Source organism: Aquarana catesbeiana, linkage group LG02, assembly GCF_042186555.1.
Source record: "Aquarana catesbeiana isolate 2022-GZ linkage group LG02, ASM4218655v1, whole genome shotgun sequence".
NCBI lineage: Eukaryota > Metazoa > Chordata > Amphibia > Anura > Ranidae > Aquarana > Aquarana catesbeiana.
Genome location: NC_133325.1, coordinates 154,162,915 through 154,175,569, shown reverse-complemented (window position 1 = coordinate 154,175,569; position 12,655 = coordinate 154,162,915). Strand labels below are relative to the sequence as shown.

Sequence of the window (12,655 nt, the reverse complement as noted above, 5' to 3'; positions counted from 1 at the left end):
GGAATGTACTGTATATAGGAAAAGGGATTCATTTAGGAGTGGACATGGACTCAGTTATGTCTCACCATGTTTAATTCATCATGAAATAATCCCTATGTCCGACTCCGCTTGAGCACACCTAAATTGTCCTGATAAAATTTGGTAAGTTATGCATTCAGAAAATCATTACATTCATTTTTCCTGCAGCTTTTTTGTCATGCCATCAGTCTCGTTTAATCTTCTGTATATCAGCCTTTAATACTAGGAGAGGGAGGGCAAATACTAGGAACCAGTTAGGTTCTGCTGAAATGCAGGTTCAATGACAGAGAAGAAAACACTAATGCCCTGCACACACGGTCGGACATTGATCGGACATTCCGACAACAAAATCCATGTTTTTTTTCCGATGGATCTTGGCTCAAACTTGTCTTGCATACACATGTTCACACAAAGTTGTCGGAAAATCCGATCATTCTGAACGCGGTGACATAAAACATGTACGTCGGGACTATAAACGGGGCAGTAGCCAATAGCTTTCGTCTCTTAATTTATTCTGAGCATGCGTGGCACTTTGTGCGTCGGATTTGTATACACACGATCGGAGTTTCCGACAACGGATTTTGTTGTTGGAAAATTTTATAGCCTGCTCTCAAACTTTGTGTGTCAGAAAATCCTATGGAAAATGTGTGATGGAGCCTACGCACGGTCGGAATTTTCGACAACAAGGTCCTATCACACATTTTCCATCATAAAATCCTATCGTGTGTACATAAGAGATGGCCTTCCAATGCCTATCTACTGTTCCATTGTTCAATCAGCAGGTTAGGGCTGTGGAGTTGATTTACTAAAGGAAAATAGACTGTGCACTTTGGAAAGGGCACTTGCACTCTGCAAGTGTATCGCTCTAGAGCAGTGAGGGTGAACCTTGGCACCCCAGATGTTTTGGAACTACATTTCTCATGATGCTCTGCAGTGTAGTGGAGCATCATGGGAAATGTAGTTCCAAAACATCTGGGATGCCAAGGTTCGCCATCACTGCTCTAGAGCTTAGTAAATGTGGTGAAGCTTCACTCTGTAAAGAATACCCAATCACCTGCAAGGAAAATTTTAAAAAAATGAATTTTTGCTTGCACATGATTGGATGATGGGAGTCAGCATAGCTTCTGCTCATTTATAAAGCTGTGAAGCAACTGTTCTTGCAGAGTGCACAGTGTATTTGCCTTTAGTAAATCAACCCCTGAGTGTTGACTTCTTTACCAGGTTGATGATGTTGCCATGTACAGTAAGTCTAATGCCGCATACACACGGTCGGAATTTCCGACAACAAATGTTCGATGTGAGCTTGTTGTCGAAAATTCCGACCGTGCGTATGCACCATCGGACATTTGCTATTGGAATTTCCAACAACAAATGTTTGAGAGCAGGTTCTCAAATTTTCCGACAACAAATCTTGTCAGAAATTCCGAGCATGTGTGCACAATTCCGACGCACAAAAGTCCACGCATGCTCGGAATCAAGCAGAAGAGCCGCACTGGCTATTGAACTTCATTTTTCTCGGCTCGTCGTACATCTTGTACGTCACTGCATTCTCGACGTTCGGAATTTCTGACAACATTTGTGTGACCGTGTGTATGCAAGACAAGTTTGAGCCAACATCTGTCGAAAAAAAATCCATAGTTTTGTTGTCGGAATGTCTGATCGTCTGTACGCGGCAAAAGACATAGATGTGGCGTATGGTAGTGGTGGCCAGATCACGTGGCTGGATGCAGAGAATTGGAAATATTATGTCAGGCATAACAATTCACAAATTAGTGTTGCAACTATTAATTTAGTTTTTTTGAATTTGTTTTTTTCAGAAAGTGGCAATTGAGTACTAATACACTAGCAGAAAAGATTTAGTAAGCACAAGATTTTGAGATGCTGCAATTCTGACAATTGCTATCCTGAACCTGATTTTTAATCTCACTTATGTTTGTTTTATACACAAGATGAGTGTTTGCAGACTGGATTTACAATGACCCATGATGCCTGATCACCTCTACACAGTTCAGACAATGATCTGAAGCACAAGCAACATTAGTATTTGAGCCGAGATGTTTATCAGGGAGGATATTATAGTTTTACATAAAAAATGTTTAGAGCAGGCTACCTTGCATAAACAATTTGTAGTAAGAAGTTTCATTTCTGAAGAGAAATACATTTTTCGTGAAAATGATCTGCTCACTGATGGTAATTTGTTCATGGTTTATAGCCCATATCAGCGTACAGAAGAAGAGATAGAGGTCATCTTTGAAGAGCTATTACATATTAAAGCAGTCTCCCACCTTTCCAGTTCGGTCAGTAATTTTGCATATATTTCACCTAAATGTTTGGTTCCTTTCCACTGAACTGTATTTTCATATATTGTTGATTTTTTTTTTTTTTTTTTTTTAGGAAATGGGTAAGCACTGTTTGTATTTCATACTTTTCCAGTTGAGGACACTGGGCTTGCTATACGTGCCCAAAAAACCTAATCAAAGTAGACAGGGCCTGTGTAGAGCAAGTACTTCTGCCCAGCTCTCATCCAACCCTTGCCCAATACCTGCAGACAATTCCAATATTAAAACCAGGAGTTTTTACAGTATTTAAACAGAGCACCTGTAGAGGTTTCTGCCGTCAAAAAATTATCATATGACACAATGTTTATCAAGGTGATGGAACAGATAGTACTATTAAATAGAGGTGAATTGAAAAAAAAATTACATGTCAGGTTGCTTTACCTGACATCATATACAGACTGTGGTCCATCCCTCATCTATAGATGAATGAAACAAAGTAAATACAAAGTAACAATGTTAAATACATTTTTTATTTATTTATTTTTTTATTCACCTCTATTTAGCTCCTTATTAACCCATAGTCTAAACTAATCAGTCCATATTAACAGCTTCCTCCCCTATTCCGTGAAAGTATTATTCTTGTGCATGTTTTTTTTTTTTTGTTTTTTTTGCTCACTTCTATTTCTTTAACCATTGACATTTAAAAATGTTTCAATTCTGTTCATTTTGTTCATTAATTTTTGAGTCACAACTAAAATTACAAAAGCCCGTAGTTCATTTGTAAATACATTTGCAAAAGCTTTGCAAAAGAATCATATTTTTTTCTGTCATTTTAAATCAACACAAATTATAGAATAAAATGTATACTTTGTGGTTGCAGTAACACTGTTTTGTTAACTAACAAAGACTAAAATAGAAAAAGATGTGTTTTTTTTTTTATTCTAGTTGTGTTATGTTTTTGTCTATGGATTGCATAAAAAATAAAGTAGATGTGGTTGAGATTAGGCTTTGTGCCTGTTGTGCATGCAAATACAATGTGAAAGAATGTGTAAGGTAAAAAAAGAATAAGGCTATTTTTTGTTTTATCTGTAAGAGAAATTCACAATGAAAGTTTAAAGTAGAACTATAGGCAAAAGGTTTTTTTTTCATTTTGGATAGAGGAAGGGAGGGTTATAACCCCTGCCATATTTTTTGCACCATCTGTGTCCCATTGCAGAGATTTCCCTTCACTTCCTGTCCCATAGCCAAACAGGAAGTGAGAGGAAATCCCTGCAAATTAAGGGAATTCTTTAGGGACCCCCCAGGTCACTTGAACTAGTGACCCCATTGGAAGATTTTCCCTCTATTACTTTTCTGGGGACAACCCAAAATTTTGCATTTTCTTTTACTTTCACTTTCAATGATAATGGTAAACCAGACAAATAGAGTGGGTGATTATCCCTAACAGGGGCACAGACCGCAATAAGAACCTGACAGGTGTTCAGGTTCTTATTGCTGCCTGTGCCCCCGTTAAGAGAATCACCCACTCCATCCAAAACTAAAAAGAAAGTTTTGCCTTTAGTTATACTTTAATTGAAGAAATAAATATCCATTCATGTAGGCAGTATACTAACACTCTTCCGTTTTTTGTCTCATCTCCACTTCCTTGTTATGGTAGATGTGCAGGCACTGGATTTTGACCACACTGCCCACTGTTCTTCCTAATTTAGCAGACTTGGTCAAGCACCCCCTTTCTATCCCCGTAACACGTTGTACTACTCATCTATGAGATCACTGGAGTAATTAGCAAGGAAATGCCCTTCAAATCTGAGCATTTTCAAGTGAAAAAAGTTAAAAATAAATTAAAACACAAGCAGTACAGGACTATATAGAGAAATAAAAGTCTGCCACATACTACAAGCATGGAGCTACATAATGTTGGTGTGCTAAACTTTTAACTACTACGTGTTTGCCTTTTATAGATTATACAATACAATGTATTTTTTTTTTTCCAGGTAAAAAAAGAAATAGCATCTGTATTAGTTTTTGAATCTCATGCCAAAGCAGGAACAGTGTGTAAGTATTAAATCAAATGAAAACATACACACATATATCTATAACTAGAGAACTTTAATTTAGGTTGTTTTCATTTTTATTCTGAATGAGTTAAGTGATAGCACAAACATACAATGTAACAAATGCATTATTGCCATTGACACAACAGCAAATAAACAATAATAAAGGATAATAAATAAGTTATTACTATTTGTAAATGTACTTTTCTTTTAGTCGGGTAAATATGAAATATTGCATATGGTCATAGGCATGGATAGAGGGTGTGCTGAAGGTGGGTACCTGGGCATACCCTAATCACCCTGTGCGCATTAGCATTGTACCCAGGCACCTGCCGGTTAGGGGATTTTTCCCTATTCTGTCCCCCCGCCGATGTTGCTGTTTGTCCTTCTGCCAGCTCCTCTCCACATCACTGCTGAATTGCTGGAGCGGCTTTGTGTGTGTATCTTTTTTTTTTTTTTTTTTTACTTTCAAAATCTTTTATTGGTTTTACAAAAAAAAAGAAAACAATACAAAATAATAAGAACAGCAGACTATTACATTGCGTACCCCTGAGGGGGATCAGGAACTGTCTTAACATGGTGCAAGAGTCTATCACATAACATAAACAATAATCGGGACCTAAGGAGCTACTGCAACTCTTCCAAGAATGTGAAGACCGCCCCATTTACGTACAGTAAAGTAGAGTGGCCAGAAGAGGTTCCGCCGGCACCCCAAAAGGGATCATGCTGTACTCGGGAGAATCTTAGCTAGCCGCCCCCATCTCATGTTTGCCATTTAGGCACAGGGTCAAGGAAAAACATTGAGGTTGCTGTAGCCTGGTTTGCTATCTTTCTAGGGAGAAAACTCCCTCCGGGGGATTGATTGCACTAAAGTCGGGAGGATTTTTTCCTAGTCTCCTTAAAGTGGAAAGCAGAAGAGTAGTGTAAAGAGGGGAGAGGAGAGGAGAAGAGAGTGGAGGAGAGGAGAGGAAGAGAGAGGCTAGCCTATCAACGGGAGAGGACCCCGCCCCCCTTTAGAATACGTGTAATTTTAAGGTTGAACACCAGGTTTGAGAGAAATACCAACATACTGCGCCCATGGTTCCCAGATAGCTTCGAATTGCGCTTTGGTGTCCTGTAGAATGCTAGAGAGTTTCTCTTGGGACATAATCCATGATATTTTACGAGTAGCTGCCTTGAAGGAAACCTTGGGTTGTTTCCAGGCTTTGGCAATGGTGAGTTTGGCACCTAGGAGGATAAAGTGTATTAGTTTACGCTTGTGTGTGTATCTTATCCTCTCGGCTGCCTTCCTTCCTTGCCATTGTGCTGTGGATGTGATCAGGGAGCTGAATGGAGCAGTTGTGCCGTATCTCCGTGTGCTGGTTTGATTCCCCACTCACCCCCTTCCTGCCAGCATCTGTGAAAAGCAGTTCTGTGTTGAAGGAGAAGTAGGGCCAAAGGTCTGTTGGCCCTACTTCTCCTGTAGATCACAGAAGGCTCCTGTAGGTCATAGGAGTGCACTTTGTTCTGTACTCCTGTGAGCTGTATTCAGCTGACAGCGTCACTCAACAGGTTTAGTTTTAGTTGATGTCACTCAGCAGGTCCAGGCCCTGGAAGGATCCCGACTTTAATGTCAGGATCCACACAAATGCTTGGTTTGGCAGATGGCTCAGCTTCCCAGCGAACCACTGAGAGTCTGAGCCAGCCGCTCCCATCCCCTCCACAACCCAGCGCTCCAGTGAGCGCTGGACAGGCAGAGCAGAGAGCAGATGACTGACAATCACCTGCTCTCTGCTCACTAAAGACCAAGAACCGAGGAATAAGTGATCTTTGATCGCTTGGTTCTCATTCTTAGAGGCAGCTAGGGGACAGATGCAGCATCAGACAGATGCTGTATCTACCTAGGTGAGTAAAAATGCAATTTTTTAAATAATGCAGCACTTCTATTTTATTGGAGAATTTCCCTGTACTCTCTCTGCTTATGCAATAGGCTGCACACACCTATGCATATGGTTATTTGGTATGTTAACTTCAAGACACCAGATGATGCTCTAAATTGCTTTTCACATATTTTTCCAGATCTTACACCTGCTTAGCTGAAAAATGTCTGTTGTTTCCTCAGTGAGGGAGACACAGACTCAAATACCACAGGACAGCTGGACAATTCCCCCCATCTTCCCTCAGGTTCTCGTCAGTGATCTATCCAGACCCAGAAAGCTCCCAGACCAGACTTTGAGAATACCCCCCAGCTCCAGCGGGGACCTCAATGACTCCCAAGTAGTGCTTCCTGCAGCCTGCCCTTAGTGGCAGAGCTCTCAGGATCCAACAACCCCGCTTCAGGTTTCAGACTATTAACAGGCTCTCCAGCCACCTACTGGGTACACCTCCCCAGGGATTGGCTGGATCCCCATGAATATTTAGACTGCCTCCTCTGTTCTTCCTCCCAATATAATTGTAGAATCTGCTAGAGTGCAGGGGGAAAGTAATATGATCAGCAGACTGTGAGACACTGAGCAGGCTAGAGCAGTGTTTCTCAACTCCAATCCTCAAGGAGCCCCATAAGGTCATGTTTTCAGGATTTCCCTCAGATGAAATGGCTGTTGTAATTACTAAGACAGTGAAACTGATCAAATCACCTGTGCAAAATAATGGAGAGCCTGAAAACATGACCTCTTAGGGCGCCTTGAGGACTGGAGTTGAGAAACACTGGGCTAGAGTAATCGCCCCTTGCTCTTCTGGCTACATTGGAGCTAAACTAAATTTGCTTACACTAACTAGGAGGGCACTTCATTGACGTAGCACAATATGTGAAACAGCAGTTTATACAAGCAACTGAATCTGAATAATGGCTGATCCTTCCTCCCTTCCTGCTAACATCGATCTATACAAAATTTCGATCACAGACAGAGAGTGTGAAAGAAAACAGCTTGTGCCATTTTCTCACTTTAGATGACCAATAGTGATACCAGGGTTACAGTTTTACAATTTAATGAATGTTTATTTATAAAATAAAACAAACAAATATAGAAAAACATCAGCTTAAAAATGTATAAACTTCAAAAACAAAATATTAGTGACCAAAACCATTGTTGTTGCCCTTTGAATAGGATTATTAGTTCCAAGTATAGAATGTTGTAACAATCTCTATTATTGTCCATTCATTTTTTATTTTTTTTTTGCAGTATTTAGCCAAGGTGATATAGGTACTTCATGGTACGTAATCTGGAAGGGATCAGTGAATGTGGTTACCCATGCTGGGGTGAGTTCAGCTTATTTTATACGATTTAAATTTTACCTATTTAACATTCAGACTACGCTTAACTATTTAAAGCGGAACCTCACCCTTAGTAGAAAGTTCTGCTTTTAAGAATCCTTTCCCCCCCTCCTTATTTTTTGGGAGGGTACCTAGTTTTGGCAGGTACCCGCTCTCACTTTTGCTGGAATCATCTAGGCAATTTCACCGGAAGTTCTCTGTATTTGTAGCTGCTGACTTTTCATTTTTAAGATCCTCTTTAAGGCTGATTTCTGATTGCTTGCTGCGGGTACAGCAGACCATTGTTTTATGCTATGGGATTGATTTACTAAAACTGGACAGTTCTAAATCTGGTGCAGCTGTGCACAGAAACCAATCAGCTTCCAGATTTTTCTCAAAGCTTAATTGAACAACCTGATGTTAGAAGCTGATTGGCTACCAGATTCTGAGCGCTCCAGTTTTAGTAAATCAACCCCTATATGTTCTTACTCCGTTAAGCAGTGCAAAAAATAGTAAGGATTCAGTGCAGTTGATTTACTAAAAGAGTAGAGGCTGGTCACTTAGCAAGGTGAATGTTCACTGTGTCAACTGTATGTTCACATAGTTTACTAAAAAAAAGTGAAGCCGTGTTAATTAATAATGAACAATTATGTGACAGTTAAATTTAAAAAAAACAAAACAATACACAGGTTGCTTGTACACAGTTGGGTGATATAAGTGAACACATCTTCACTTTAGTGACAAACTTTGCACTGTGAAAATACAAAATACATTTTGCTTTTTTTTTATATTCTTTATTTAAGTAATAAAATACATATATGACTGCAATGTACACAGTATCAGTAAATAGAATAGACATATAAACAATAATATAGTTCAAATGTCACAAATAATAAATAAATACGTAAACAAATAAAATCAACGTATAAAATCAGTAATAAGTTAGAGGAAATAGAAAGGAAAAACCACATTCAGTTCTTTCGTATTTATTCCTAAAATGTATAAATACATTTCCTGGTGCATCACGGCAGCATACAATGGGTTGTGACTCCGCCTCCACAACCTGATAGGATTGGTTAACTATAAATCAAAGCCAGACCTGGCTCACAGCATTCTCCTTTTTTCCTCACCTGATAAGGACTGGAATCGCGAGGTATCCCTTACCGTTTGTCGCCCCAGCCAGGTTCAGCCTCTCCTGGGTGGAAGTCCTTCCTCTACAGTCTCTAAATTAGCTATATGGTTGGAGCCCCATTCTGGTGGTCTGGGAGGCATATTTTAGCATCTTCTGAGTGGAAGTCATTTCCACTACGGTCACTAAATGAGCTATAGGGTTGGAGCCCCATTCTGGTGGTGCAGGCTTGTCAAAGAAAGCTTTAAACAAGCTTTGACAAAAGTGACAGCGTTTCCCTTTGCTTTCCATATGTTTTTTACTGCTTTTCTCTGTGTTATGGACATTTGCCATTTCCAAGATGGTGGCAACAGTGCAAGTACACTCTGAGCATGAGAGGCAGGAAGTAATGCATCCTCTGTGACCTGTTTCCTGGCTAGAGCTTTTCCAGGATGGCGATCTGAGCATGCTCAGGCACTGATATCATCACTAATGGCAAATGTGAGTTTTAAATGGTTTTATGGCATTTTTGGGCAACAAATGGTGGAGCTCTCTACTCATGCATGCTGGATGCTGGATGACCACCCATTGCTTTTAAGGTATAGGGATTAGGTAAGTAGTGAAGATTGAGAAAAAGAGAGCCAATATCTATAGTTCTGTAAGGACCACAAGATGGAGGGAGCCTTCTGAAGGTCAAGACAAGTCACCATCTAAGAACAGACATCCAGGCATTGTTGATTAAGGTCATCATCTCACCCCTACCATTGCTCCCCGTTTACAAACATCACGAGTTACCAGCACTAATAGCCGTCGCTGCATTTGTGGTGGAAAGTCATTGCCTGCCAAGTTAGTATGTCAAATCTGCCTGGAACAAGCTCTATACAGCCCTGCAAGGACCTCAAGATGGAGGGAGCCTACTAAAAGCCAGAACAGTCATCATTCAAGTGCAGACATCCAGGCAGCATTGATCAATGTCATTATCTCACCTCTCATTATTATTGCTCCCCATTTACAAACACCACAGATTACCAGCCCTAATGGTTGTTGCATTTGTGGTGGAAAGCCATTGCTTGACAACCTAGCATGTCAAGTCCACTTGGAGCAAAGAAGGGGATGTCTGGAAAGTAGGCGCCTTGATTAAAGAATTGGCCAAGGAGTTGATGCATGAAACCTGTACTCCCCAGTCGGTGGCTGAATTGCCTAGCACTTCCAACCAGAGCCAGTAGGTGGTGATGAAATTGGAAAGCTTGCCATGGGAAGAAAGCGTTAAAGGGACCACAAACTTTGAAGATCGCCCAATAGAGCCTTTTTGCAAGGGCAACTAAGGACGCAATTGCCTGTGGTGAAGTGGAGGAAACTCTCCACAAGGATAGAAAGTACTCATTCCCTTCACTGAACAACTGGAGGAGTTAATCCAGGAAGAATTGAAGGGGTCAAAGAAAAATGCCCGTATAAACAGGCTGTCAAAACTGTATACCCTGAAAAAGCTAAAGGTCAACCTGCAGCAGTCCCCTCCGATGGTGGATGCATCATTAATGTAGCTGGCAAGACATGTCACCTTGCTGTCACATTCAAGGAGGCTTTAGTCCGAAAATTAGATCTCCATCTGAAGTGCGCCTACATACTGTAGCATCTGCAGGTGCTGGCAGACCAGCAATAACCAGCCCATGTGCTGGGTGAGTCTAATGGGAGTGGTTTCATAATTATCAACCAGCTGCTGCACCTGCAGGACTCTGAGGAAAGTGGCAAGGTCTGCATCCCTTTAGACACAATTTCCTATTGGGAGTATGTTTTCAAAAATGACATTTTTGTTGCAGTGAATGCCAAAAATCTGACTTGTATCTTGGTGCAGACTTCTAGGAAAATCAGTGAGCCAGTCATACAAGCAGGAAATGATGTTTCAGGGGGGGTGTTCTGTACACATTCTGTGTACAGAGCACCTCCACATAATCATGTTGCATTGCATTTTACAAAAAATTGCAGCCCTGAAGATTAAAAAAAAACCCAAAAAAACAACACTGGTGCAAGATACTAGACAACGGATCCAATCTATTTGGGAGTAGACAGGATACAGCCATTTCAAGGGTGACCACTAGCAGGTCAGAGCGAATATCATCTTACAAAAAACAGAAAATTCAAAAAGCTCCAGCATATAGGCGGCAACTCCCAAGTAGATACAAGGAGGCAAAATCCTACGGACCGGGAAAAAGGAGTAGTACCCAATCTTCATTATTAAAACCTTAAAGATCTAAGGCACCTGTCTTGGGAGAACAGTGAAAGGGTGCACTCATCCGGGGGGTGCCTGTGTGAAGCTTTGCACACACACCTGGATGGAAAATATTCAGGATCAGTGGGCCATATCAGCTATATTGGAGTGACATTGGTGGAAGTTTAAGGGGGGTTCACCTTTCTGGTACAATCATTTTTATTGAAAAAGTATAACATCCTGACAAACATTCACCCATGCAGGGGCATAATTCAATGAGTATAACAATTATATAATATTGATGGGTGGGAAGTCCACCTTTCAATCTCTTCCAGTCAGCCAGGCTACCAGAGTTGATGGAAAAGTAAAAAAATCTGGTCCAGTTTGTAGCTGGATTAAAAAAAATTTAAAAAAAAATGAGCAATCTTGAAGGTTCTAGTAAAAAATAGTCCCAATTCCCAATGTATGGTGCATCCTCATGGCAGCATATAGATGCCCACCAAAATGGTGAGAGTTACAGAGAATGCTGTGAGCCAGGTCTGTCCTTGATTTATAGTTAACCAGTCATATCAGGTTGTTGGGGCAGAGTCATAGGCGTGCGCACAGGGTGTGCCAGGTGTGCCTGGGCACACCCTAATCACCCTGTGCTGGGCACATTTTCCCTGCTGCTTGGCTGCAGAGAAAGGAATTGGGGAATATGTGTCCTTAGTCCCTTTCTCTGTCTCAAAAGTGAGACATCAGGGGTCTGTTTAGACCCATGATATTTCATCAAAGCCCCCCAATGGAGCTCTTAAAACAATTGTAAAAAAAAAAGTAATATAACATTTTTAAAAAATGTTTGTAAAAAATTATAAAATTGTAAGAAAGTAATAATAAAAAAATATATAAAAAATAAACTACTGACACCAATCTCTGCCCTTCTGACACCGTCCACTGCTCTACCGACACTGTCCATTGCCCTACTGCCCTATAAATACAGTATAGGCACACATATGAGCTTTGGGGTGCACACCCTAATGCAATAAGCTGTGCACACCTATGGGCAGAGTCACAACCCTTTGTATGCTGCGATGAAGATGCACCAGGAAAGGAAAATTTCAGAAAGGTGAGTATACAATTTTCATTTTTTTCAATGTGAACGGTCTTTATTCCGTTAGTAAATTCAACCCATATTCAAATATTTAGGTTGATTTACTAAAACAAGAGAGTGCAAAATGTGGTGGAGCTGTGCATTCTAATCAATCAGCTTCTAAAGCCGCGTACACACGAGCGATATGTCCGACAGAAAAAGTCAGACGGAAGCTTTTCATCTTCTATTACGATCGTGTGTATGCCTCATCGGACTTTTTTTTTCGAAGATTCTGACGGACCTAGAAATGGAACATGTTCTAAATATTTCCGACGGAACCAATTCCAATCGGGAAAACCGATCGTCTGTATGCTGTTCCGACGGACCAGAAACGACGCATGCTCTGAAGCAAGTACGAGACGGAAGCTATTGGCTACTGGCTATTGAACTTCCTTTTTCTAGTCCAGTCGTACGTGCTGTACGTCACCTCGTTCTGGACGGTCGGACTTTGGTCATACTTTGGTTTGACAGTGTGTAGGCAAGACCGCTTGAATGGAATTCCATCGGAGTTGCGTCAGAGAAACCTTTGGAGTTTATTCCGACGGCAAAACCGGTTGTGTGTACGCGGCATTTCTTCAGCTTGTTCAATTAAGCTTTGACTAAAAAAACCTGTACACCAGTAACCAGAG

At 40.8% G+C, this 12,655-nt stretch overlaps 1 protein-coding gene across 1 annotated transcript in view; it reads left to right on the top strand.

The window, feature by feature from the left end:
- Positions 1-12,655, top strand: part of RAPGEF3 (Rap guanine nucleotide exchange factor 3) — a 184,337-nt gene that overhangs the window by 120,556 nt on the left and 51,126 nt on the right. The window contains exons 6-8 of the mRNA XM_073613650.1: positions 2,231-2,315; positions 4,292-4,352; positions 7,513-7,589. Of these exons, the coding sequence (XP_073469751.1) occupies positions 2,231-2,315; positions 4,292-4,352; positions 7,513-7,589 (223 nt within the window). The remainder of the gene's footprint in view (positions 1-2,230; positions 2,316-4,291; positions 4,353-7,512; positions 7,590-12,655) is intronic.